This window comes from Cuculus canorus, chromosome 3 (assembly GCF_017976375.1).
Source record: "Cuculus canorus isolate bCucCan1 chromosome 3, bCucCan1.pri, whole genome shotgun sequence".
Lineage (NCBI taxonomy): Eukaryota > Metazoa > Chordata > Aves > Cuculiformes > Cuculidae > Cuculus > Cuculus canorus.
In genome coordinates, this window is record NC_071403.1 from 68,015,032 (window position 1) to 68,037,729 (window position 22,698).

The 22,698-nt window shown below is 54.6% G+C and overlaps 1 protein-coding gene across 9 annotated transcripts; it reads left to right on the forward strand.

The window, feature by feature from the left end:
• The first annotated feature begins 1,961 nt into the window (after positions 1–1,961).
• ZNF395 (zinc finger protein 395) lies at positions 1,962–22,698 on the forward strand. Of its 9 annotated transcripts, XM_054064109.1 has the most exons (11): positions 1,962–2,862; positions 3,228–3,331; positions 10,629–10,881; positions 13,431–13,660; positions 14,031–14,143; positions 14,872–15,107; positions 15,219–15,319; positions 16,439–16,703; positions 17,769–17,861; positions 18,083–18,186; positions 19,061–22,697. In XM_054064109.1, the coding sequence occupies exons 2-11, from the start codon at positions 3,291–3,293 to the stop codon at positions 19,170–19,172; spliced, it is 1,548 nt and encodes a 515-aa protein (XP_053920084.1). In that variant the 5' UTR covers positions 1,962–2,862; positions 3,228–3,290; the 3' UTR covers positions 19,173–22,697. The 9 variants fall into 9 exon arrangements, with proteins under 9 accessions (XP_053920084.1, XP_053920085.1, XP_053920083.1 ...); XM_054064110.1 differs by having other exon boundaries at positions 1,962–3,331; XM_054064108.1 differs by lacking the exons at positions 1,962–2,862; positions 3,228–3,331 and adding an exon at positions 4,465–4,548.

A 22,698-nucleotide genomic window follows, 5' to 3' on the forward strand; every position in this document is an offset into this window, starting at 1 on the left:
GGCAGCCTTTATCAGGCCTGGGCACCACAAGGGAGAGATCTCCATCCATCGTGTGCAGCAAGACAAGAGCTGGGACAGAACATGTTTCCCACTGCCATGAAGATAAATAAATATTCCCAGAAACCTTATGCACATTTAATGACTTTCCAAGGACTCGTTTCAATGTTACTAGGGTCTTCACAGCAGTCAAAGCTCTGCTAATTTGGAGCTTTGGAGCCAGCTCTGCCTGACTTTGCCTTTGAGATGGGGAAAGGCTGCAAACACAGGTGGTTACAGGAGACGCCACATATGCTCAGCGCAGATCACACGGAACATGAGGCATTGTCATCCCCAAAGAATAAGCAGTGGCTGCAAAAACCCTGCTTGGGAGAAAACACGCGACCAGAGGGACATTCTGTGTAACTCTCAAAGAACACAGGTACTTGGGAGAACTCAGCTTTAGCTTAAATCACAAATATTCCACTTTCTGTAACAGCAGCTGCTTCTTGGATCAGTCTGACCTCGCATTTGAGATGGGGAAGGGCTTCACAGGAGAAGCCACGTCTGCTCTGCACAGATCGCACTAGACACGAGGCACTATCATCTCCAAAGAACAAGCAGTGGCTGGAAAAACAGTGTTTGAAAGAAAACACACCATCAGAGGGACCGTCTCTCTACCTTTCAAGGAACACAGGTAGTTGGATGAACTTTAGCTTAAATCGAATCTATTCCACTTTTGGCAACAGCAGCTGCTTCTTGGATCAGTCTGACGTTGCATTTGAGATAAGGACAGGCTACCGAGGTGGTCACAGGAGAAGCCACGTCCGCTCAGCACAGACCGCACCGGACACAAGGCGCTGTCATCCTCAAAGAACGAGCAATGGCTGGAAAAAAAAACTGCTTGGGAGAAAACGTGCGACCAGAGGGACATTCTGCATAACTCTGAAACAAATCCAGTTCCTTGGATGAACTTTACTTTAGCTTAAACCAAATCAAACCCACTGCTCAGCAGCAGCACCGCCCCCCGCCCCGCAGGCGCTGCCCCTGCTGCCGCAGCTCCCGCCCCGCCGGGGCACGAGGGGGCGGGGCTTCGGCCGCTTCCCGCGCTGCTATTGGCCAGAGCGCAGCCATCGCGCGTCCTGATTGGTGTATTCCAGGCCCCTCGCAGACCGCCCATTGGTGGGGCCTCCGCCCTCCCCGCTCGCGGGCGGGGGCCGCGGAACGAACGTGCCGGGTGCGCTGTTCCCTGGCCGGGGGGCGCGCGCGCGGCCGCCACGTGGGGAACTGCACGTAGTCAGGGCGGGGGGGGAGTGGGGGGCACGCGGCGTTCCCGCCAGCGCGGGGAGGGGGGGGAGAGACGGAGGGGCGGCCATGGGGGGGGGCAGCTGGGAGGGGAGAGGAGGGGTGGCCATAAGGGGGAGGGCAGTGGCCATGAGGGTTTGCCATAAGGGTGTGAGTGTCAGTGGCCATGAGGGGTGGGCACAAGGGTTAAAGGGGCAGTGGCCATGAGGGGTGGCCACAAGGGTTAAAGGAGCAATGGCCATTGAGGGGTGGCCACAAGGACTAAAGGGTCAGTGGCCGTGAGGGGAGGCCACAAGAAGTGAGGGGCAGTGGCCATTGAGGGGTAGCCACAAGGGGTGGAGGGGCAGTGGCCACGGGGGGGGGGGGCAGCCTCAAAGAGTGAGAGTCAGTGTCTGTGAGGGGTGGTCACGAGGGGTGGGCTCCACAAGATATGAGGGGTGTCTGTGAGGGGTCAGGGTCAGCAGCCATGGGGAGAGATGAGGGGCATCCATGGGGAGATGAAGGTCAGCCATGGGAGTGAGGGGCAACCATGAAGGGTGATCATGGGTGGCTGTGAGGGGTCAGGGACAGTAGTTATAAGGGGAGACGAGGGGTGGCCATGAGAGGTGGTCATGGGGACAGATGAAGGTGTCCACGAGCGTGGTTATGGGGAGATGAGGGTGGCTGTAAGGGGTGAGGCGCGATGGCCATGAGGTATTCATGGCCCCTATGGGGGCACATGACAGGTCACCATGAGGGGAGATGGTGGCCAGGGGAGATGAGGGGCAGCTGTGAGGGTGGGTCACAGCCTTGAGGGACAGCTGCGAGGGCAGATCATGAGGAAAGATGAGGGGTTGGCCACGAAGGATAACGGGCAGTGGTCATGAGGGGTGGCCACAGGAGATGAGAGTCATCAGCCATGAGGGACAGCTGTGAGGGGTGGCCATGGGCACGTGAGAGGCTGTTATGTGGAGATGAAAGTGGCCATGAGGGTCAGCCATCGAGGTGAGACAGCCCTGAGGGGCAGCCATGGCAGTGACAGACATGGCAGCCAGGGCTGTGAGGGGAAATCATGAGGGGTAGCCATGAGGGGCTGTGGCCATAATGGGACCTGAGAAGTGGCCTCAGGGACATGAGAGGTGGCTCTGTGGGGAGAGATGAGGGTGGCCATTGGGAGATGAAAGGTATACCTGAGGAGAGATTATGAGTGGAGGCAAGGGTTGTTGTGAGAGGCAATGGCCATGGAGTGTACGGGGAGATGGTAGGAGATGAGGGCTGGCTGTGAGGGGTGGCAGCTATGCAGTGTGAGGGACCACCTTGCCGGGAGATGAGGGGACAGCCACTCTGAGGAGCAGGTACCCCCAAGAGCACCCACCAGCTCCTTCCCCAAGAGCGGCTGGTGCTCACTGCTATTCGGTCCTGCCTGTCCCCAGCTCCACTCCTTGCCTGGAGTAGTAGCCGGCCTTGGTGCAGGGCTGAGCATCGCTGGGATGATGTCAAGGAAGTGTGCAGTGTCCTCCCAGCCCCTGGCGTGTCTGCCTTGCAATGCTACCGTTTGCGTGTTGCAGCAGCACAGCTCCATGGAACAAACTCCCTCCCAATGTACGTGAGATCACCAGGCGAGGGATTTCATAGAATAGTTTGGGTTGGAAGGGACTTAAAGATCATCTAGCTCCACCCGCCCTGCAATGGGCAGGGACACCTCCCACTAGACCAGGCTGCCCAGGGCCCCATCCAACCTGGCCTTCAACACCTCCAGGGATGGGGCATCCACAACTTCCTTGGGCAACCTGTTCCAGCGCCTCACCACTCTCATTGTAAAGAAATTCTTCCTTAAGACTAAATCTGCCCCTCTCCAGTTTATACTCATTCCCCCTCATCCTATCCCTACCAGTCTTTGTGAACAAGCCTTTCATAGGCACCTGCCCTCATCTGCATATGTAATAACTCACTGTTCATCTTAACAGGTATTGAGAAGTGACTTAAGAGACCCAAGTCTGCACAGCTTGTGAGGGAATTTAGGAGCATTGATGGAAGCAGAAGATTTTAGCTCCCGTTTGGGTGCTTTGGAGTAGGTATTTTATTTTTACTCGACAAAATGTATGTTCAGAAATACCGGAGTTCTCACATGGACAAGGTAGGCTTCATTTTCTGCACACAGATAACCCCTTCTTGTCCCAACAATTTACCTTGGACAACTGTAATGACCTCCCCCAGCTGTGTTGTGGGTAGTGGTTGGTGCTAAAAATCCACACTTTTTTAAGCTGGCAGTAGGCCCAGCGCTCGTCTCCGCTAGCTGACATGCATTAAAATAAACGGCCTCGCCAGTACAGGGGCTTTAAAGGCGATTGTAGCGAGTGGCTATCATGGTCTTTATCCGGCAGGTTATGAATCGGTGCTTGGAATTTAGGGGTGTCCTGAGTAACACCCAGAGTTGTTTTGCTGGCCATTGCATTTGTCCATCAGCTTGGCTTTAACACATTATAAAGGGACAAGCAGCAAAAGTGGGATTTTTTTTTGTCACAGAGAACCCAAAGCTGATAGTTTGAGGGGGGAAATTCAGTGCCTTAAACCAAAGTAAACCCAAAAAGGAACAATGTTGGTGTTAATTTAATTCCCGTGTATTTCTAAACACTCAGTGAGGCCAGTGAATCTGTTCTGGCAGCAGGAGAACCTTCCAGGTTTGGGTTTGGCCATGCCAGAGTGCTGCAATGGGGTCTCGGGTCATCGTAGCATCCCCTCCTAATTCAGTACAGGTGGTGGTGTTGGGCTGACAGTTGGACTTGACGATTTTAGGTCTTTTCCAACCTTAATGATTCTATAATTAAGATAAAGTAGCAGAAGGGCCGTTAGATACAGACGGCAAGGAGCTGGTACCCCCCGAACTGCCTGTCCCCTGGGCAGGAGGGCAGCCCTGATGGACACAATTGATGGACACAAATGGTTTAAATAAAGAGCTTTTCGGGCCAATAAAGCTTAGGAAAGCGAGAAGGGAGGGTGGGAGTGGAACTCCTGGGGATGCGGGGGAGCCCAGGCGAGGCACGGGGTTGAGCCTGGGGAAGCGGGGAGAGCCCGGAGAAGGGAGGGATGTGAGAGAGTCCATATCGAGGGATGCGAGGGAGCCCGTGGGAAGGGGGAATGCGGGGGAGTCTGGAGAGGGATGTGAGTGTAGCCGGGGCGGGGGGGGGGGGGACGGGACGCGGACGACGGACGCGGGGAAGCCGAGGGAAAGCGGGGGATGCAGGGATGCCGGGGCGAGGAACTCGGAGCAGCCCAAGAAAGAGGAGGGTACGATGGGGAGCCAGGACGAGGAACGGGACGGGGAGCCCGGGGGAGGAACAGGGGGGAGCCCAGGGAACGGGGTGGGAGGACACGCTTTGGAGCCCGGGGGAGGCGGAGGGGGAACCTAAGGAAGGAGGGGAACGTGAGGAAGCCCGGGGCGGGAGGGGGGACACACGACACCTAAAGAAGGAGGGGAATGTGAGGGAGCCCGGGCGAGGCATTGAGGGCGAGAGGATGCAGGGAAGGAGGGGATGGGAGGGAGCACGGGCGAGGAAGGGGGGGCACACAGGGAAGAAGGGGATGGGAGAGAGCCTGGAAAAGGTGGAGAACGCTACGGAGCCCGAGGGAGGAATGGAGGAGAGCCCAGGGAAGGGGAAGATGCCGGGGAGCCTGGCCGAGGAATCGAGGGCGGGAGGATGCAGGGAAGGAGAGAATGGGAGGGAGCCCGGAGGGAAGGCGAGGGACCCGAGGGAGGGGGAAGGGTCTCGCCCACCCCGCGGCGTCCCCCGGGCCGGGCGGCGGGGGCGTGCGCTGGCGGGCGGCGGCGGAGCCAATGCGCAGGAAGGGGCCGAGCATGTGGGGAGGTTGTTTACACCAGCCCGGCCCCGGGAGCTTTAACCCGGCCGGCGGCGGGCGCGCAGCGGGGCTCCGGACGCCGTGAGTAGCGGGGCGCCGGGCACCCCCTCCGCCTCCACAGCCTTTCCCGTTCCCCCAGACCCAGCCTGGCAGCACCCGGGGCGGGGGTGGGTAAAAAAAGAAACGAGGGAAAAAAGCCAAAAAATGCTATTAATAAAGAACCCGCGCGCGGGAGCGCTGGTTCCCGCCCGGCCCCTCCCCGCCCCGCCCGCTCTCCAGCCCGGCCGCGCCTACGGGAGCGCCGGGACCAGGGTGCCCAGCCGAGGTAAGCGCCGGCCCGGGGGCACAGCCGGCTCAGCGACCCCCAGCGGGTTCCTGCTGTCCCCCGGGGCGTGCGACAGCCTCTCGTCGTGTCCCCCCGTGGCGTGCTTCCTCCTCCCCCCCCGGTGCAACCCCTTTGCCCGCACTGGGTGCATGCACAGTCCCTCCCAGTGCACCCCCTTCCTCCCCTGGACTGGTGTATGCAGTGTCCCCCCGTCCCCCCCCTAGTACAACCCCTTCCCAGGGGGCTGCCGGGTGTGTGCCCCCTCCTGCCTGCTGCGTGCACAGCCCCCTCCTCCCCCGCGTTGCAACCCCTTTCCCTGCACCCGGTGCATGCACAGACTCCCCCAGTGCAACCTATTTCTCCCCACACCACCGATGCATGCATAGCACCCCCCTACCATCCAGTACAACCTCTTCCCCAGGGCTTGCCTGGTGTGTGCCCCCCCCCCCCCCCCCCCCCCCCCTTCTTGCCTGATGCGTGCACAGATCCCTGCCTGCAACCCTTTCCCTCCCGCTCAGTGTATGTGCCTCCTCCCGCCCGCCTAGTGCATGCACAGTCCGTGTCCCCCCGCCCCGGTCCATACTCTCTCGGCTTAGTGTGTGCACAGCCTCCCACCCCCATTACAGTCCCTTCCCTCCTACCCGGTGTATGCGCCGCCTCCTTTTTCCCCCACCGTGCGTTCACCCACTACCCGGTGCATGCAGAGCCCCCCCGGTGCAGCCCCTTTACCCACCTACCCGGTGCATGCAGAGCCCCCCCGGTGCAGCCCCTTTACCCACCTACCCGGTGCATGCAGAGCCCCACCAGTGCAACCCCTTTACCCCCCTACCCGGTACATGCACAGCCTCCCAGATGCAACCCCTTTACGCCCCTGCCCGGTGCAGATCCCGTTTCCCTCCCGTTTCCAGCCTTCCCCTCCCCTCCTGCAGTCCCCATCCCGCCCAGCCGGGCCAGTGCCCGGTGCAAACGCCGCCTCCCGGCTTGCCCGGTTCCTGTGCGTGTCCTCCCCCCTCCCCCCGCACTTTCCCGTGCGTGTCCCCCGCCCCGCACACACGTGCCCTGCCCGGTGCCGCCCTCCTCTGCAGGCCCGGACACAAACGCCTCCTCCTTCTCCTCCCCTGCTTCTGGCCCTGCCATCTTCTCCATGTGCCGTGCACACACATATGCAGGCATGCGTGCCCTGTCTCCCTGCTGCACGCTCATCCCGGTGCCCTCGCGATGGCTTCAAGTCACACTCCCTCTTGCACCGCTTCCAGAAAGCAGCAAACTCCCTCCCTTTCCTTCCTGGCTGCCCTCGCTACCGGGGCTGCTGCACACCATTGCCTGGGGAAATCGCTCTGCCTGCGTCGGCATTCCCGCCTGCACCAGAAAATGCATTTTTAGGCAGGCAGGCGTCCTCTGAAGGCATCTTCTCCGGAGTTGCCCAGGAGCAGCAAACGCTGGCGTTGAGTGAGGGTCAGCAGAGCCCTTCTATTCTGCTCTGAGCCTTCTGCTCAGGGACATGGTTTAGTGGTAGATAGGAACGGTTGGGCTCGATGATCTAAGAGGTCTTTTCCAACCTAGTGATTCTATGATTCTGTGATTCCCGGTGCTGCTGGCAGGGATGCGATGCCGCCCCGCAGTGACACGTCCACAGGCGTAACTCAGGCTGTGAGCACCGAGGCGGGAGTAGGAGGCAAATCTTTGAGAAAGCACCTCTTCTGTATTATTGTCCGCGTGGGGTAGGTCGCGGGTGGGTTTGGCTTTGTCACGGGGTTAGTAGCTCCTTTTTGCTGCCTTTATTAATAACGGCCCAAGCTTTGGAAACCGCTCTGTGCGGATATCTTGTTTCCCGGTCACGTGTGCTGCTGGGCGCGGGGCTGGAGTATGGCTTGTAAAGGGCTTTTGGACTTGCTAGGATAAGAAGGGGCTTTTTGGAAACCATGAGCTGTGGGAGAAGATGAAAAATTAAGGTTTATAGTCAGTTGCTGCAGTCATAGGGCAGACTTTGCCACCTGGGTTGCCGATACATGGTGCAGTGATCTGTGGTAGGAGTTAGGCTGGATTTGAGGGAATTTATTCAAAAAAAAAAAAACAGGAAAAAAGTGGGGTGTGCTCTAATTGCACTCTTTTAAGAGGGGATTTGTGCTGGTGGTGTAGTTTGTGCAGCACCATGGGTGCAGGAGCTGGCGTTCTCCTGACAAACCTCAGTCAAATAGCGGTCGGGATGAGCAGTAGGACACCCTTCTCACTTTGCACCCCAACCTTACCAGCTTGCTCAATGAAGTGTTCCGCATTTGCCAAATGAGGTGCCTGCTTTCCCAAAACCTCTGCCTGGGCTTCACTCGGCCAGCAGCAGTGGCAGCGCTGGTAGGCACAAGGGCTGACATTTTTCCCTAGTGAGAGCTGGGAAAACACTCTACAAAATGCATGCCCGGCATTGAAGCAAGAAATAATTTGGGATCTGTGCCGGCTCTGACCCCTGCGGCGTGTGATTGCTAACAGCTGGGAGGGCTCGCAGCGGCAGCAGCGTGGCCTCCCAGCTCCTCCTGCACCGCTGACGCTCTCCCAGCTCCCGCTTCTCTTCTTGCTTTGTGTTTTGGGGCTCAGGGGGAAGGATTTTCCGGTGTTGCTGTGTCATCCTTGCCTCCAGACTGAGGACCGAAGTGGGATTCAGCATTCAGTGGTCTGCTGGAAGCTGATGTGGCTCCGAAAACTGGCTCTTGGAGGGTTTTCCTTCCACTGGCTGCAGTCAAGCGCCTCTCTTGTCCTTCCCACTCCCCCACCCTGGGCTGGAGGGGGAAGGAAAGGGAAGGCAAAACGAAACCCCGAAGGAAATGAGAAGCAGCCTCCCACCTTCGGCACTGCTCTTCCCACACCTGGCCACTGGCCAAGCACTGCCTTGGAACCAGTATGTGCTGACCGTTGGGGAGATGGTGGAGATTCATCACTGTTTTCTATGCCATGGTAGTACTGATGTTGCTGCTTGAGCCCTTGGAGGGGCAATTCCCAAACCTTGGTGCCCAGGATATCTGCGAGTGAGGTTTTAAGGTGATGTGGGAGGAAACGTGGTCTGGTGGTTAATTCCTGTGGTGATGTGGAAGGGCTTTCCCGCAGCTTTGCTCAGGGATTTGAGGCAAACCACTGCCTTTTGGTCTCCTTTCAGATGAGAAATAAAGTCTCATATGGGTATATAAGAAATTTGGGAGCAGAGCCACTTGGCCAGGTCACTTGTGTTCATCAGAAAACATGTTGCACTGTGGAAAAAAGACATGGTCAGACAGAGCGGGCTCTGGAGCGTCCCCAGTGATGCTCAAATGCTGCCAACTTCCGCATGTTCCTTGGGCAGGGTGAGATGAGAGGAAAGCTGGGGGAGCGGCTCTGCTCAGCTGGCTGCTGCGGACTCTTTGATCCTGCTCCGAAGAGAAGGTGGTGATGGCAGCAAAGTGCCTGTGTGCTGTGGGACAGGTAGCCCTGTCACAAGGAACTCTCCCTGGCACACCTCTTCTCTATTTCACACCCAGTCCTTTTCTTCCTGCTCTATTCTTTATGGCTTCTAAATAGCTGTTAATTTTCTACTCGGGGAAGACATGCTGAGTGCGTACAGTTATTCGTAAAATCACTTGTAAATCTTGGGCGTCCTTTGAAGCGGGACGTGGCTTGGAGTAACCCTTCCCAGGGTGGTTGGAGGGGCAGGAGGAGTGACATTCCAACCCAGACACCCAACAAACACACAATTGACACCACTGGATGGAGTAAGACAGCAAGTACTGCTGGAGCTGTTTGGTTTATCGGGGCTGGGTGCATCGTTTGTGCCCATGCCTAGGTATCCCTTGCTTATAAGAAAACCTGTAAACATGTTTATTTCAGAACAGCAGTAAAAACTGGAGTATTGTGTCCAGTTCTGGAATCCTCAACGTAAGGATATGGAACTATTGGAACAACTCCAAAGGAGGGCTACTAAGCTGATCAGAGGGCTGGAGCACCTCCCCTACGAGGACAGGCTGAGAGAGTTGGGTTTGTTTAGCCTGGAGAAGACAAGACTTTGAAGAGATCTTATAGCGACCTTCCAGTACCTACTTCCAGGAGCTACAAGAAAGCTGGGGAGGGACTTTTCACAAAGGCTTGTAGTGATAGGGGGAGGGGTAATGGGTGTAAACTGGAGAGTGGCAGATTCAGACTAGACATAAGGAAGAATTTCTTCACCATGATGTAGTGAAGCACTGGAACGGGTTGTCCAGAGAAGTTGTGGCTGCCCCATCCCTGGAGGTGTTCAAGGCCAGGTTGGACAGGGCCTTGGGCAGCCTGATCTAGTGGGAGATGTCCCTGCTCATGGCAAGGGTTTATAACCAGATGATCTTTAAGGTCCCTTCCAACCCAAACTATTCTATGATTCTATCTACAAACCCAAACAAATAACCCAGGCAAGCAGCTCTCTGAGTAGGCTTGCTAGCAGAGCCAAGAAAGAGTAGTTATTCTGGGGGCAAAAATAGATGAAGGACAGTTAGAAAAGCGGTTTAGAATAAAAATGCTCCAAATTATTCCCTTTCTAACAAAACAGTTTAGAAAGATTTATGGCCAGATGGGCCCTAGGAGTGCTAGGTATGAGCCACAAGCTTGGAGAAACCTCTCCCAAAAGCACAGGAGTGCCCCAAAAGGAGAACATCAGGGAGCAAGCTGAGAAGGGGTGCCGGCTTTTGCTGCTAGAGAGCTTTCTTCCCCTGCCAGCTTGTGGGCAAGGTTGTTGCAAGACCGCACTGGGTACGGACCCAAGTGTAGAGGTCCAGGTTGAAGAGCACCAACGGCGAGTTTCAGCCTGATGGGCTGTGATGGTCTCAGGACCATGTGCCAGTGGCATCTCGAGAGGGAGATATGATAGACTCCGAGGGCTGTCCCAACTGCATCCGTGAGGTTTCCTTTGGGCTATGCTTCCCTTTTTTCTAAACCCCGCCTTCTAGAGGGGTTCAGAAATGACCATAAAGACAAGGGGCCTGCGTGTGAGGAGGTTTGAGCACACTGCTGTCCCACAGTATCCCCGAGTTGTCTTGGTGCCTGGGAGCTGAGCTCCTGAGCATGCACATTGGGATGGTGGAGCAGCAGAGAGCTGCTTTCCTGGCTCCCAGGGTGGTGGTGGGTGGGAAGACACCTGATGAACGTCATAGTCCTCTGCCAGAGGTAACATTCCTGTGTCTCTTCTCTTCTGCAGTTTGTTGAAGATGGCGAGTATGCTGTCCAGGCGCCTGGGGAAGCGCTCCCTGCTAGGCACCCGTGTCTCTGCCCCTGGTGTCCTGGCTGATGGGGTGCTGGTGGCCACCCAGATCCCCAGCTTTCAGCCTGACCTTGGCCGAGCATCTGTACACACAGTGCCACAAGAGGATGGATCCTGCATGCCATCAGTGGAGGAGAGCAGCCAGGTACCCAGGTGCCCCAGCCACCAGCAGCTCAACGACGGACAGCAAGTACGTGAGGAGTCTCTTGGTGCCCTTGACTGGTGGGATGTGCTCCGCTGGGTGGCCCTGGGGGGGAATAAAACTCCCAAAGCTCTCCTAATGTAAGGTGCAGCAGGAATCTGTAGTTACTGAGAGCCGTTAAGTGGGTGTTGGCGTTAGTGCACTTGGCGCTGGCCATGCCTGATGGGTTTGGACTATGGCAGCTTACGCAGAGATCCATCTCTTCTAGGAGATACCTCCAATCCTAGCCAAAAGCAGGTCTCCAGAGAAGAGGGTAAGGAGACCTGTCACTTCCTCCAGTGTTCTCCAACTGTTTCAGGCTAAGGGAAATGGTTTCTATGCATTTAGCAACTCCCAGTGAACTTCCATAAACTTGCCCTTTCTCCCCATAAACCATGTGAACGTCTCAGGGCTCAGTCTGTGGCTGCTTTTTGCTACAAGTTTGAGGGTCAGTGGTGTGGATGTGAGCCAGCAGCCCACAAAGCCAGCCATACCCCAGGCTGCATCCAAAGCAGTAGGACCAGCAGGATGGCGGAGGTGATTCTCCCCTTACACTCCATTCTCATGAGACCTCACCTGGAGCCCTGTGTCCAGTTCTGGAGTCCTCAGCATGGGAAGGACAAGGATCTGCTGGAGTGACTCCTGAGGAAGCCACAAAGATGATCCAAAGGCTGGAGCACCCCCTGTGCAGGGACAGGCTGAGACAGTTGAGGTTGTTCAGTCTGGAGAAGAGAAGGCTGTGGGGAGACCTTAGAGCAGTCTCTCAGTACTGAAAGGAGCTCCAGGAAAAGTGGGGAGTGGCTCTTCATCATGGAGTGCAGGGATAAGACGAAGGGGAAGGGTTTGAAGCAGAAAAAGGGGAGCTTGAGATGAGATCTTAGGAAGAAATGTTTTCCTGTGAGGGTGGGGAGGCCCTGGCCCAGGTTGCCCAGAGAAGTGGTGGCAGCCCCATCCCTGGAGGTGTTGAAGGCCAGGTTGGATGGGGCTTTGAACAGTGTGATCCAGTGGGAGATGTCCCTGCCTGTGGCAGGGGGTTGAAACTGGCTGTGTTTTAAGATCCCTTCCAACGCAAACTGTTCCATGATTCTATGGCATCTGTGGTGAGAAAGCTCTTAGGGAAGACTGAGGTGCAATGGCTCATCCATAAAGGACGCATCCTGCCATTTCTTGTGCCCTGGGCTCCTGATTCTTAAGAGGGCTGTGCCTTGGCCAGGATGTGGCTGGGGCAGGCAACAGTGCTCATTCTCAATCCTACCAGAACGGTTAATCCCTGGCCAAGCAGCACTGTCCAAGGGGAGTGATGCGCTGCTGACATAGAGCCAGTTTCTTGGCTGCTACCTGCAGAACTGTAGTAGCTTTTCTGAGCAGAGCTTGTGAAATGGAGTGTAAATAAGGCCCCTGTTTGGTTGCCTGGCTCTTCCTGCCCTGTGTTTATTAGCTGCAGGACTGAGAGCTGTTTTCTCCTATGTGCTCCGCTGTGGAGGATTTTGCTTTTTTGCTTTGCTGCTGAGAACAGCATAAAAATAGTGGTGGGGTGCCTTCATCTTGCAGCAACAGCCGGGACCTGCACTGGTGACTCTGCAAACCCAAAGGAGATTTTGGTTCCTTGTGCTGTGCACTGTTTTGGGAAGAGCCCGTGTTGTTCATGGAGATGCTTTGCTCCTTGTTTTCAGGAAGCAGGGTCTGGGTTTTCTGTGTCCTGGTCCTTGTGTTGATCCCCCTTTAACCATGGTCCTGCTGTGAGTGGCTTTATCTGTCCTGGTGTTTCTGCTGGAGGTCCCACCTGAGGTGGTCCTGCAGGCTCCTCCCCCGTCAGGTTATAAATACACCTCTCCATCCTGTATCAGCTTCTCCATATGATGCTCCTGGCGCTTCCTTAAAGAGATGTTCCTGTTCTTATAAATAGCTGGAAACACATGTAACATATTTTGACACAGCTACATTTCCAGTAACAGAAGTAGACTCATGGGTGGTAGTGGTGGAAAACTGCCCATCGGGAGCTGGGGCGCTGAGAAGGAGGAGGAGGTGAGGTTTGCACACCTCCTTCCCTTGCCTGAAGGAAGCAGGGTGTGAACGTAGGATCACTTTGCCCAGGAAACCTCTCTTCTGTGCCCCTCTAGCTTTTAATCCTTTTGTTTACGTACTTATCCAGTGTGTGTGATAGTTGTGGGAGTCCTTGCAGCAGGACGGCATGAGAACAAAGCAGACAAATTCATTGGAGAAAAGTCCACCCAGAGTCACGACACTCAAGAGAGGCAGCTGACACTGGCTCAGGAAATCTCTCAGCTTGGGGTTGTTGAAGTCAGGGAGCTTGTGCCTGGGAAGAGCAGATCTCTTGGTGGTGGGGTTGGGATGCCATCCCTCCAATTTGCTGTGACATGGGTCTGAAGTCCAGTCCCTTCAGGACAGGCTCTGCCTTTGTCCCAAAGCCCTCTGGGGTGGGAGGAGTAGGGGGATCCTGTGCCAGGTGAAGGCTTGCTTGTGCTGCAGCAGGACATCCCCTGTGAGCAATGGGGTAGCAGGTGACACTGACAAACTGTCCCTCATGCCTTTTTCAGGTTCTCGTTACCTACAGCGGGCAGGAGTGCAGCGGTCTCGTGGAGCAGCACAACCCGCTGGGTGACAAGGTGAAGATGCTGCTGCCAGAGCAGGGCTTGCAGGCATGCTGGAGGGTACAGGACATGCGGCCAGCTGCGCTTCAGCCCCCCACCCTGCCCACAGCCAGTGGTCCTGGCCCTGCTGAAGTGCTGCAGAGATCCGTATCCAGCAATATCGATGTACCCAAGAGGTTCGTGCCTTTGACTGGTGGTGTCTCGGGCAGGAGAGGGGTTCCCAGCAGCTCCTGCAGCACTTGCACTTGGTGTTACACCAGCGGAGAGAGCGGGGATATATCTGCCTTCCCAGTGCAGAATTATGCAAAGGATGGTTAAATGTAGGATTAAGGGGATTTTCCATTTTTTTTTCCTCCAAATGGGAAGGAAAACCATCCTTCCCAAAGACTTAAAAATGGCTAAAAGTTTATAGGGGGAGGTGATGGTGGGGAACTGGTGCAGCTATTGCATGTTGTGCTGCCCTTTAGGTGCCTGATGGCTCATGGAGTTGTTATCTGGGCTGTTATTTTCCTCCATGTGTTTTACATCTCTCCCCTCACTGTGCAGGAAAGCCGACGCTACTGTGGAGATGGACGAGATGGTGGCAGCCATGGTGCTGACGAGCCTCTCCTGCAGCCCTGTGGTGCAGAGCCCTCCTGCCAGTGACAGCGGTATCCCCCGTGAGTGTGCATGTCATGTAAACAGAAATATTCCTTAAGAAAACCAACATCTGGAACAAAAAGATGCAGAGAAATGTTCTGCACTGTTTAGATCTTGGTGCCAGAGCTTTTGCTCACTCCAGAGATGCTTTGCCTGGTGCCAGATAGCTGCCAGGAGAGGGACTGCACCGAGTGTAGCTGTGCAGGGGTGGCTGAGAAGCAGCACCGGGATCCTGGTGGAGCCCATGGGTGCCGGCACTGGTTGGAGCTCAGCAAGCTGGGACACCCCTGGCAGTGCAATGAGGTAACCCTGCTCTCTGCAGCCATCCCAGGGGTCTGGGGAGCCCCGCACAGGAGTCCTGTGACGGGGAGCACCGCCTGGTCACTCCTTTTTTTAGAGGCGATTTCATTCCCGAGGAGTCAAATGCAGCCAGAGGGATAAAAATAGCCACCTGCAGGCGTGGGAAATGTGCGTGCCCCGGTACTGGCTGCTTGCCGTGTGCTGGCTGTGCCCATGGGATTGTGCTGATGCCAAGGAGGATGGGGAGGGGAAAAAAGGGGTAAACAACCAATAATTGGGAGCTGGCACTGAGCAAAGGTGCAAAGGTTTTACCTCACCAAGTTTAAAAATAAATAAATAAGTGGAGGCAACTGTTGTTGCATGTTATCCAGCCTCAGGGCTGGACTCTACCCTGGGGGGGTTTGTTTAGCCCTGAGCTGAGGGTGGCAGCGTGTGTCCCTCCCTGCAGCCTCACGGGTGGCATGTGATCCCTGGAAGGAGAGCGGTGATGTCTCGGACAGCGGCAGCAGCACCACCAGCGGGCACTGGAGTGGGGGCAGTGACATCTCCACCCCCTCTCCCCCCCACCCCGCCGGCAGCCCCAAATACTCCAGCGAGGCCCTGAGCTCCCCCCAGGCAGATGACGGCTTCGAGACTGACTCCGACCCTTTTCTCCTTGATGAACCCGCTCCACGCAAGAGAAAGGTACTGATGCCATGGGGGTGGTCCCAGCACCAGTGGCTTGAACTGAGCTGGTGTCCCATGGAGGGGACACTGCTGCTGGGCAGCAGGTGACATGAACCATCTCTCCACCAGAATTCAGTGAAGGTGATGTACAAGTGCCTGTGGCCAAGCTGTGGCAAGGTCCTGCGCTCCATCGTTGGCATCAAGCGTCATGTAAAGACCCAGCACCTTGGGTAAGGCTTTGTAGAATGGTTTGTGTTGGAAGGGACCTTATAGCCCATCCAGTTCCAACTCCCTGCCATGGGCAGGGACACCTCCCACTGGATCAGGTTGCTCAAAGTCCCATCCAACCTCCTTGACCCCTGCTTGACCGCTGAAGGCGCACACCCTCCTGCTGTGGAATGTGTAATTCCGGCAGTGAATATTCTCAGTACAGGAGATCATGACCTCTGTGTACTGAGTTTGGCAGTTCTCAGACGAGCAGTCCATGTCACCGAAGCTACTGTTGTAGGACACCTTCAGGGATCCCAGGGCTTTCCAGAAGGCACGGGAGCCCCGTCTGGCTTTGGGACTGCCCGACTTGGGTGTACATTTTGCACTTGGGGTGGGTTCAGGTTACGCTAAGCCCTGGGCTCCTGGGCAGAGAAGCACCAGCCCAGCTGGATTTCGCAAGGGCTGGCAGCCTGAAAGCTGCGTCGGCTGCAGCAGTGGCTGTCTCCAGCTCAGCCATCCGGGCTGGCACGGGCACACAAACTGTGCCTTCGGCAGCTTGCTTTGCTTTGTCCTGATCTCCTGTGAATTTTCCCCAAAACCAAAGTGGTGAGGATGTAGGATCAGCTTTGCTTTGGTCTCCTTTTGTGGCCCTATTGCACTTCTTACCCCAATCTCAGTTTTCTCGTGCTTTTTTCCATCTTTTCTGGTAGGTATTTTTGCCCTCCTCCTTAGAAGAGGTGAAGGCAGAAGGGCTGCGATGCAGTGGGCAGCGCTGGACTGCCATCCAGTGCTGGATAAATGCACTGGGAAAAGAACAACTTCAGGGCTGTCACCTGCTGGGTAAACTGCAGGACTCTGTCCGCAGCTGTGCTAAATGAACTTGGATTAGAAATGAGCAGGGGATTTTCAGTGGTACCCAGTTAGTAGTGCCAATATTTTTAAAGGCCCTGGAAGATGTATTGATCTTCCTTTTAAGTGCGAAGTACTGCTGCAGAGACAGTGGCTGTTGCTGATAGTAGCCAATGTGATGCTTTGGAACCCCAAAGCAGAATTGCTCTCCCCCAGGGAGGTCAGGGGTTGATGGTCCTGATGGAAATGAGGCTGCCTTTTCACCACTATACCTCTTTTCTCTGTGGCAGGGATGGTGCAGACTCTGACCAGCGGAAGCGGGAGGAGGATTTCTACTACACGGAAGTGCAGGTGAAGGAAGAGCCAGCGCCGGAGGCAGCCACTGCCACCAGCCCCACATCCGCGTCTGCCCCCATCGTCATCCAGCAATCCCTGGCAAAGCCAGAGGCACTGCTCGTGGAGCAGCCAGTGCTGGAGCCCGCCCTGGCCAGCAGCGCCCTGAGCCAGTCTGCCCCCAGCTCCTTCTGGCACATCCAGGCAGATCATGCCTACCAGGTGAGCTAATGGCATCTCCTGGGGCTGGATCACCTCCCAAAATCTTGCCAGGGGGCATGTTGTGGTCTGGTTTGCTCCATAAGTTCTCGCTGCGGCAGGGAAGTTTTATTTCCACCCCGCAGCACAGAGAGGCTTCAGTACTGGTGTAACACCAACCATTCCCTGCCTGGCTGTCTTCCAGCCTCTGAGCAAACAGCTTTGTTAATGCCTGGTTAAGGGACCTGTGTACTCCTTCTGCAGCCGTTCCCTGGGCCGAGGGGGAGCCGCTGGCCTCTGCTCCCATGCAATTACCCCATGCTGGTATGCAACACACCCTTCTGCTGGCAGATAACGCGGGCTGGAATGCAGCCATGCTGGATCATGCACGTCTCCTGCTGCATGCTCGCCGGGGCACGGGCTTTTGAGGTGCAGGAAACCTGGAAACTCAAGAGCAGTGGCCCCATGGACACCCTGAGCCAGTGGCTCTTGTCCCAGGGCCTGCCTGAGAGCTGAGCACTGTTCTGCAGCTGCAAACTACTGCAGGGACAGGGCATATGGATCCATAAGTTGCATATATATCCATTCCCGTTCTCGAGGAACGGATGTGACATTGTCTAAAAGCAGAAAGCCTATGTAAAAAGGTACAAAAGTACCTACGCACAGACGAGGTGATAAGACAAGAAGGAATGGTGTCAAGCTTCATCAGGGGAAAGTTAGAATGGACATGAGTAAAAAATTTCTTCACAGGAAAGGTTCTCAGGCACTGGCAGAGGCTGCCCAGGGAGGTGGTTGAGTCACCATCCATGGAGGTGTTTAAAAGGCAGGTAGATGAGGTGTTTGGGGACGTGATTTAGTAGTAGACAGGTATGGTTGGAGCTCGTGATCTCTTAGGTCTTTTCCAACCGTATGATTCTATGATGGTGCATGTGGTTTGGTGTTGCAACCAAAAGCAGTTGCAGGAGTGAAGAGGCTGCTGTGCCATGCCCCCTCTTAGCAGGATCCAGTGCTGGAGGAATGGCTGCACTGGGATTTCCATCCCACCCTCGTGCTCCCAGGGCTAATGCTGGCTCCTCTTTTCCCCCACAGGCATTGCCCTCGATACAAATTCCAGTGTCCCCCCACATCTTCACCAGCATCAGCTGGGCTACTGCCACCTCGACTCTCCCGTCCCTGTCACCGGTGAGTCCTGCATGCGTTTCCCCTTTGTCCTTTTGCGATGCAGCATTGGGCTGGGGGCTAAGGAGACCTCATTTCTGCTTTCTCACTCCCTGCTTTAAACATCCAGATTTGTGGGCTGGGGGACCCGTGTCTCCCACTTCCCTGCTGGAGTACCAGGGGCTGCATGGGATAGCGAGTGAATGCATCCTCCCATTTGCCTTTTGACACCCGATTCTCCACAGGTGCGGAGCCGGTCACTCAGCTTCAGCGAACCCCAGCCACCAACGCCAATGCTCAAGTCTCACCTGATTGTCGCCTCGCCGCCCAGGATGTCCATCGGCGCCAGGTGAGGGTTCCACAGACTGGTGGGAAGCAGAGGTAGAGCCCATCAGCTCTGCTGAGCTGCTTCGAAACGATGCTGGGCCGTCATTATAGCGCCTTACCATTACATATGTGGCTTGATGTGGATGAGATTTGACAAGGCCAAGTGCCAGGTCCTGCACTTGGGTCACAACAACCCCAGGCTTGGGAAAGAGTGGCTGGAAAGATGCCCAGCAGAAAAGGCCCCAGGAATGGTGGTCGACAGCAGCTGAACATGAGTCAGCAGTGGCCCAGGTGGCCAAGAAGGCCAACAGCATCCTGGCTTGGATTAGCCATGGGGTGGCCAGCAGGAGTAGGAAAGAGATCCTACCCCTGTATTCAGCGCTCGTGACGTGGCACCTCGAATCCTGGGTTCAGTTTTGGGTCCCTCACTCCAAGAAAGACCTTCAGGGGCTGGAACATTTCCAGAGAAGGGGGGCAGAACTGGGGAAGGGTCCGGAGCCCAGGGGTTCTGGGAATAGCTGAGAGCCTTGGAGTTCTTTAGTGTGGAGAAGGGAAAACCTCATCACCCTCTGCAGCTTCTGGAAGGGAGGTTGTAGTGAGGTGGGTGCTGATCTCTTCTCCCAAGTAACAAGGGATAGGACAAGTTGCACCAGGGAAGGTTTAGACTGGATATTAGGGACAATGTTACTGCTGTAAGAGTAATGAGACCTGGGCAGTGGTGGAGTCACCATCCCTGGAGGGGTTCAGAAAATATGTTGCTATGGCACTTAGTGAGAGGGTTGTGGGAATTGTGGGGTTGGGCTGGATGAGAGGTCTTTTCCAAGCTTCATGATTTTGTGGCTCAAGTTCTGCAGCGAGTGGATGAATGTTAGTTTCTCCTCTTCCCCATTTTGCAGGAAAGTCCGTGGTGAAGCCAAAAAGTGCCGTAAGGTATACGGCATTGAGCACCGGGATCAGTGGTGCACAGCCTGCCGGTGGAAAAAAGCTTGCCAGCGCTTCCTGGACTGAGAACAGCACTGCAGTGCTGCGTCCCTCCCCTGCTCCTGCCCGCGGAGCACTGGAGTCCCTCACTGCTGCAACCAGGGACCTTGGAGGTGCCTCCTGTGACCCCAGAAGACACCTCCAGAGCTGCGTGTAAATTCCTCCTCCTCCTGTATATTTTACAGCTGCTGGGTTTGCTCTTTTTGTAAAGACCTTTTTTCCAACTTCTTTCTTTTTTTAAAACCTGAAGAATATCTCCCTTTGTGCGGTAAAAGCTGGGAGGGAAGGAAGCCGGTGCCTCGAGGTTCAGGGGAGATTGTAGGCAATCTGGGGACCAAAGAGCTTCCTGCATTTCCCAGATCAGCCCTAAAACCTCCTGAACCATCGCAGTGTGACTGGGTGAGAAATTGAGGCAGCTTCCCGTCTCCTTTGACTACCTAGAAAGTGCAAATCCCTCGTACCCTTTAAGGGAGGGGGTTGGTGACACAGCTTTAAAAAAGAAATCCTGTTGGATTGCCACAGGCAAGGCAGGAGTGGGTCTCAAGGCAGGACTTAGAGGTTTCTCTCCTTGCCTCGATGTCATCTTTGCTCATGTCACATGACAGCATTAGCCTGAACGTATGTGTTCCTCTGACCGGTTCCATTGCATCAGTTTTGGAGGCTTTTTGAGGGGAAAACCCCTCATGGGGTTTTTAATTTTAATCAGGAAAACTACGAGGAATTTTAAAACAAAACCTAGTGTTCTTCTTATTTCAGGCTTTGTAAGGTGGCTTAGTTCCATGAAATACCTGCATTGTGGCCCTCTCTGTGGATTTCCAAACCAGGCTGAGCAGTTTTATTTTGTAATTAATGGTTCCACCGGTAAAGGCAGCTGGTGGACTGGGAATGGCTTTCCCTTACCGTCCTCTGGCCCCAGTTCAGCAAAACACTTCAGGATTTGCTTTCAGATCCCATTGAGCCTGTTGGGAGTCAGTTTTCCAACTTCCATTCTTTAAAACCTGGATTCACCCAGCCCTGATTGTTGCTGCTTTCCTGTCACTGTGACGGCTGTCCCACGTACACCAGCACTGCTGGTGGGGCGTTGCACTTGCTGTCAGGTGGGATGCGTGCAGCCAGAGAGCTGGATTACTCAGTTGGCTTTCTCCCTCACTGGGATTTGGATTTGCATTACCTATCTGCTACGTTCTTGATAATCATAGGCCGTAACCTGTAGCCATTGAGCCGAGAGCAGTCACTGCACATGGCCTGGGCCGGGGGTGCTTTTAAAACTCAGCTTTCCCTATAAAAGTGAATCAGGTGGCTGGGAGAGTCTGATATTGTTCCCAGATTGATGTGAGCCCTGTTGTCGGGTTTGGGTAGGCAGGCAAAACGAGTTGATACCTATGTATGTGTTACGGTGCTTGTCAATGTGTTTGGGTATGTTTTTTGTTGTTGTTCGTTCGTAACTTTGTACATATGAACAGTCTATCATCCTGCAACCCGATCTTCTCTCCGCTATCCAGCTGGTGGATGCAAACTTTGGAAAGCAGGAGCACAACTCCCTAGGCAGGGTGCGATCCTTCGGGGTTAAGGCAGTTAAGTCTGGCAGGCCTGCCTCAAATCTCCTGGGAGGGAAGAGGCTCCTGGAGAGCCACTGTGTCCAGTTCCCATCCCTGGTGTTAGGAGCAAAACGTCGGGACAATCTTTTTCCTCTCCCAGCAGTGTTGGAGACTCTGCAGGTTCCCGAGTTGAGTGTTTTATGGCAAGAATGACTTCCCAAAGCGTGTCGCAGGGTGGAGCTCCGCATCCACAGCTCTGCTAACATTCGTTGCGAGGGGGCGGGGTGGTTGCACTACTCAAAAATAGATATTTTTTTTAATTAAAAAGACCCTGCTCCTTTGCTGCTCTCCAGTGCCCAAATAGCTGAGCCGGTGATATCTGTCCTGCATCCACAGAGCTCAGTGTGTTTTTCCTTTTGGGAAAGGTCCTGCAGTGCTAGGGTGCAGGCAGGTTTTTGGTAATGCCAGAGGTGATGGTTGCTTTTGGATCAGGCACTTTGGGAAGTCACACATTTTTCTTTTCCAAAACTCGTCTCAAAGCAGTGCCCAGAGCATAGAAGGGAAAAAAAAACCCCAAATAGGTAGATTTGTGCTTTCCTCAGACCTTGTGCCTTTGCCCCGCAGCTCAGAGACACACAGGCAGGACCAGAGAGTTGACCTCTATACTTTTTATGCTCTTTCTGCCCCAGACGGCATCGGCCAGGGCCAGATTTGGGCCAGCACTGGCCGAACACAGCTCTGCTCCCAGCAAAATCACTCAGGAAATGTCAAATAAGCCATCAAGGGTCGACATCAGGGTGTAGCATCACCCCAGCTTAGGGATGTCATCCCCTCAGACCCAGGGCCTAGCATTGGGCACCTCAGCCCTTCCAGGCATAGAGGTCAGGGTTTTGACAGGTAGGAGCTTGGATGTCTGGAAAACGAAGGAAAAATTTTGGCTTTTTTGTTAAAGATGCTTTTTTATATGAAAATATAAAAATGAAGAAAAAGGCACCACTGGACATATTTTGCCAGATCCCCAGGCAATTATGGGGATGCAGCTCCCACTGCTCCTCACGGTGCCACGTCCTCCCGCAACATACAGCACTTACTGCCTGGCAGCCAGCAGGGATCATCTCCTTTAGGAATATTTTATATCCAGGTTGTTTTGCAGGGAGTCAGGAGGTGCGTATAGCTTCTTTTCTAATGGCTTTGCGGTACAGATTTAACAGGACAAAATTGTCCTTGTGTTCATGGCTCTTTTCCATTGGGTTTTGATTTTTAACAGAGAAACTTGGGCAGGGTGGGGTGGGTTTTTTCCTTCTGGTTTGGGAGTATTTTGGATTTTTTACACTTTTTAAAAGCAAAACCTGCATATTTTTCCAGGGTTGATAGCAGGCATTCATCACATCTGTCGGATCAGCTGGCACTGGATAAAGAATTTTTGTCCCTTTCCCTTTTATTTCCCTTTCCTATTATTTTTTAACTAACTTCAAGCTGCCGCCTGGCGTTGGACTTTTCCTTCTGACACTCAAATCTCACTGGTCTCACCTCTTCGGCCCCAACCACGGGTAACCACCACCTGTAAATCCAGCTTGGAGAGTTTTCCCTTATCCATCTGGCTGTCTCCTGGAGCATGTCTGTGTATGTATATAGGAACCTCTTAATCGGGCACTAATAAATGAGCGGCTGCTCCCCGCTTTCCAGCCAGGACACCACTGCCAGTGGGGGGCAGCTGGTTTAGCACAGGGTGGTCCCGGTGCCATCGGCCGGAGATTTCATGAAGGTGTTGGGAGCGGGAAGGGGCTGGGGGCACTCGTCGCGGGGGCCGTGCCCCTGTGGGGACACCGACTACCCAGAGACTGTGCTGTATCAAGTGGATTTTCTGTTGTCTTGGAGGTTTTCTCAGCTGTCTTCCAAGTATTATTTTTATTGTTAAAAAAAAAAAGAGGAAAAAATGGTTAAAAAAATGAAAATGCAAATGTGAAATATAATTTTTACAGCAGCAATATGAAATATATTTTATAAGAAATAAA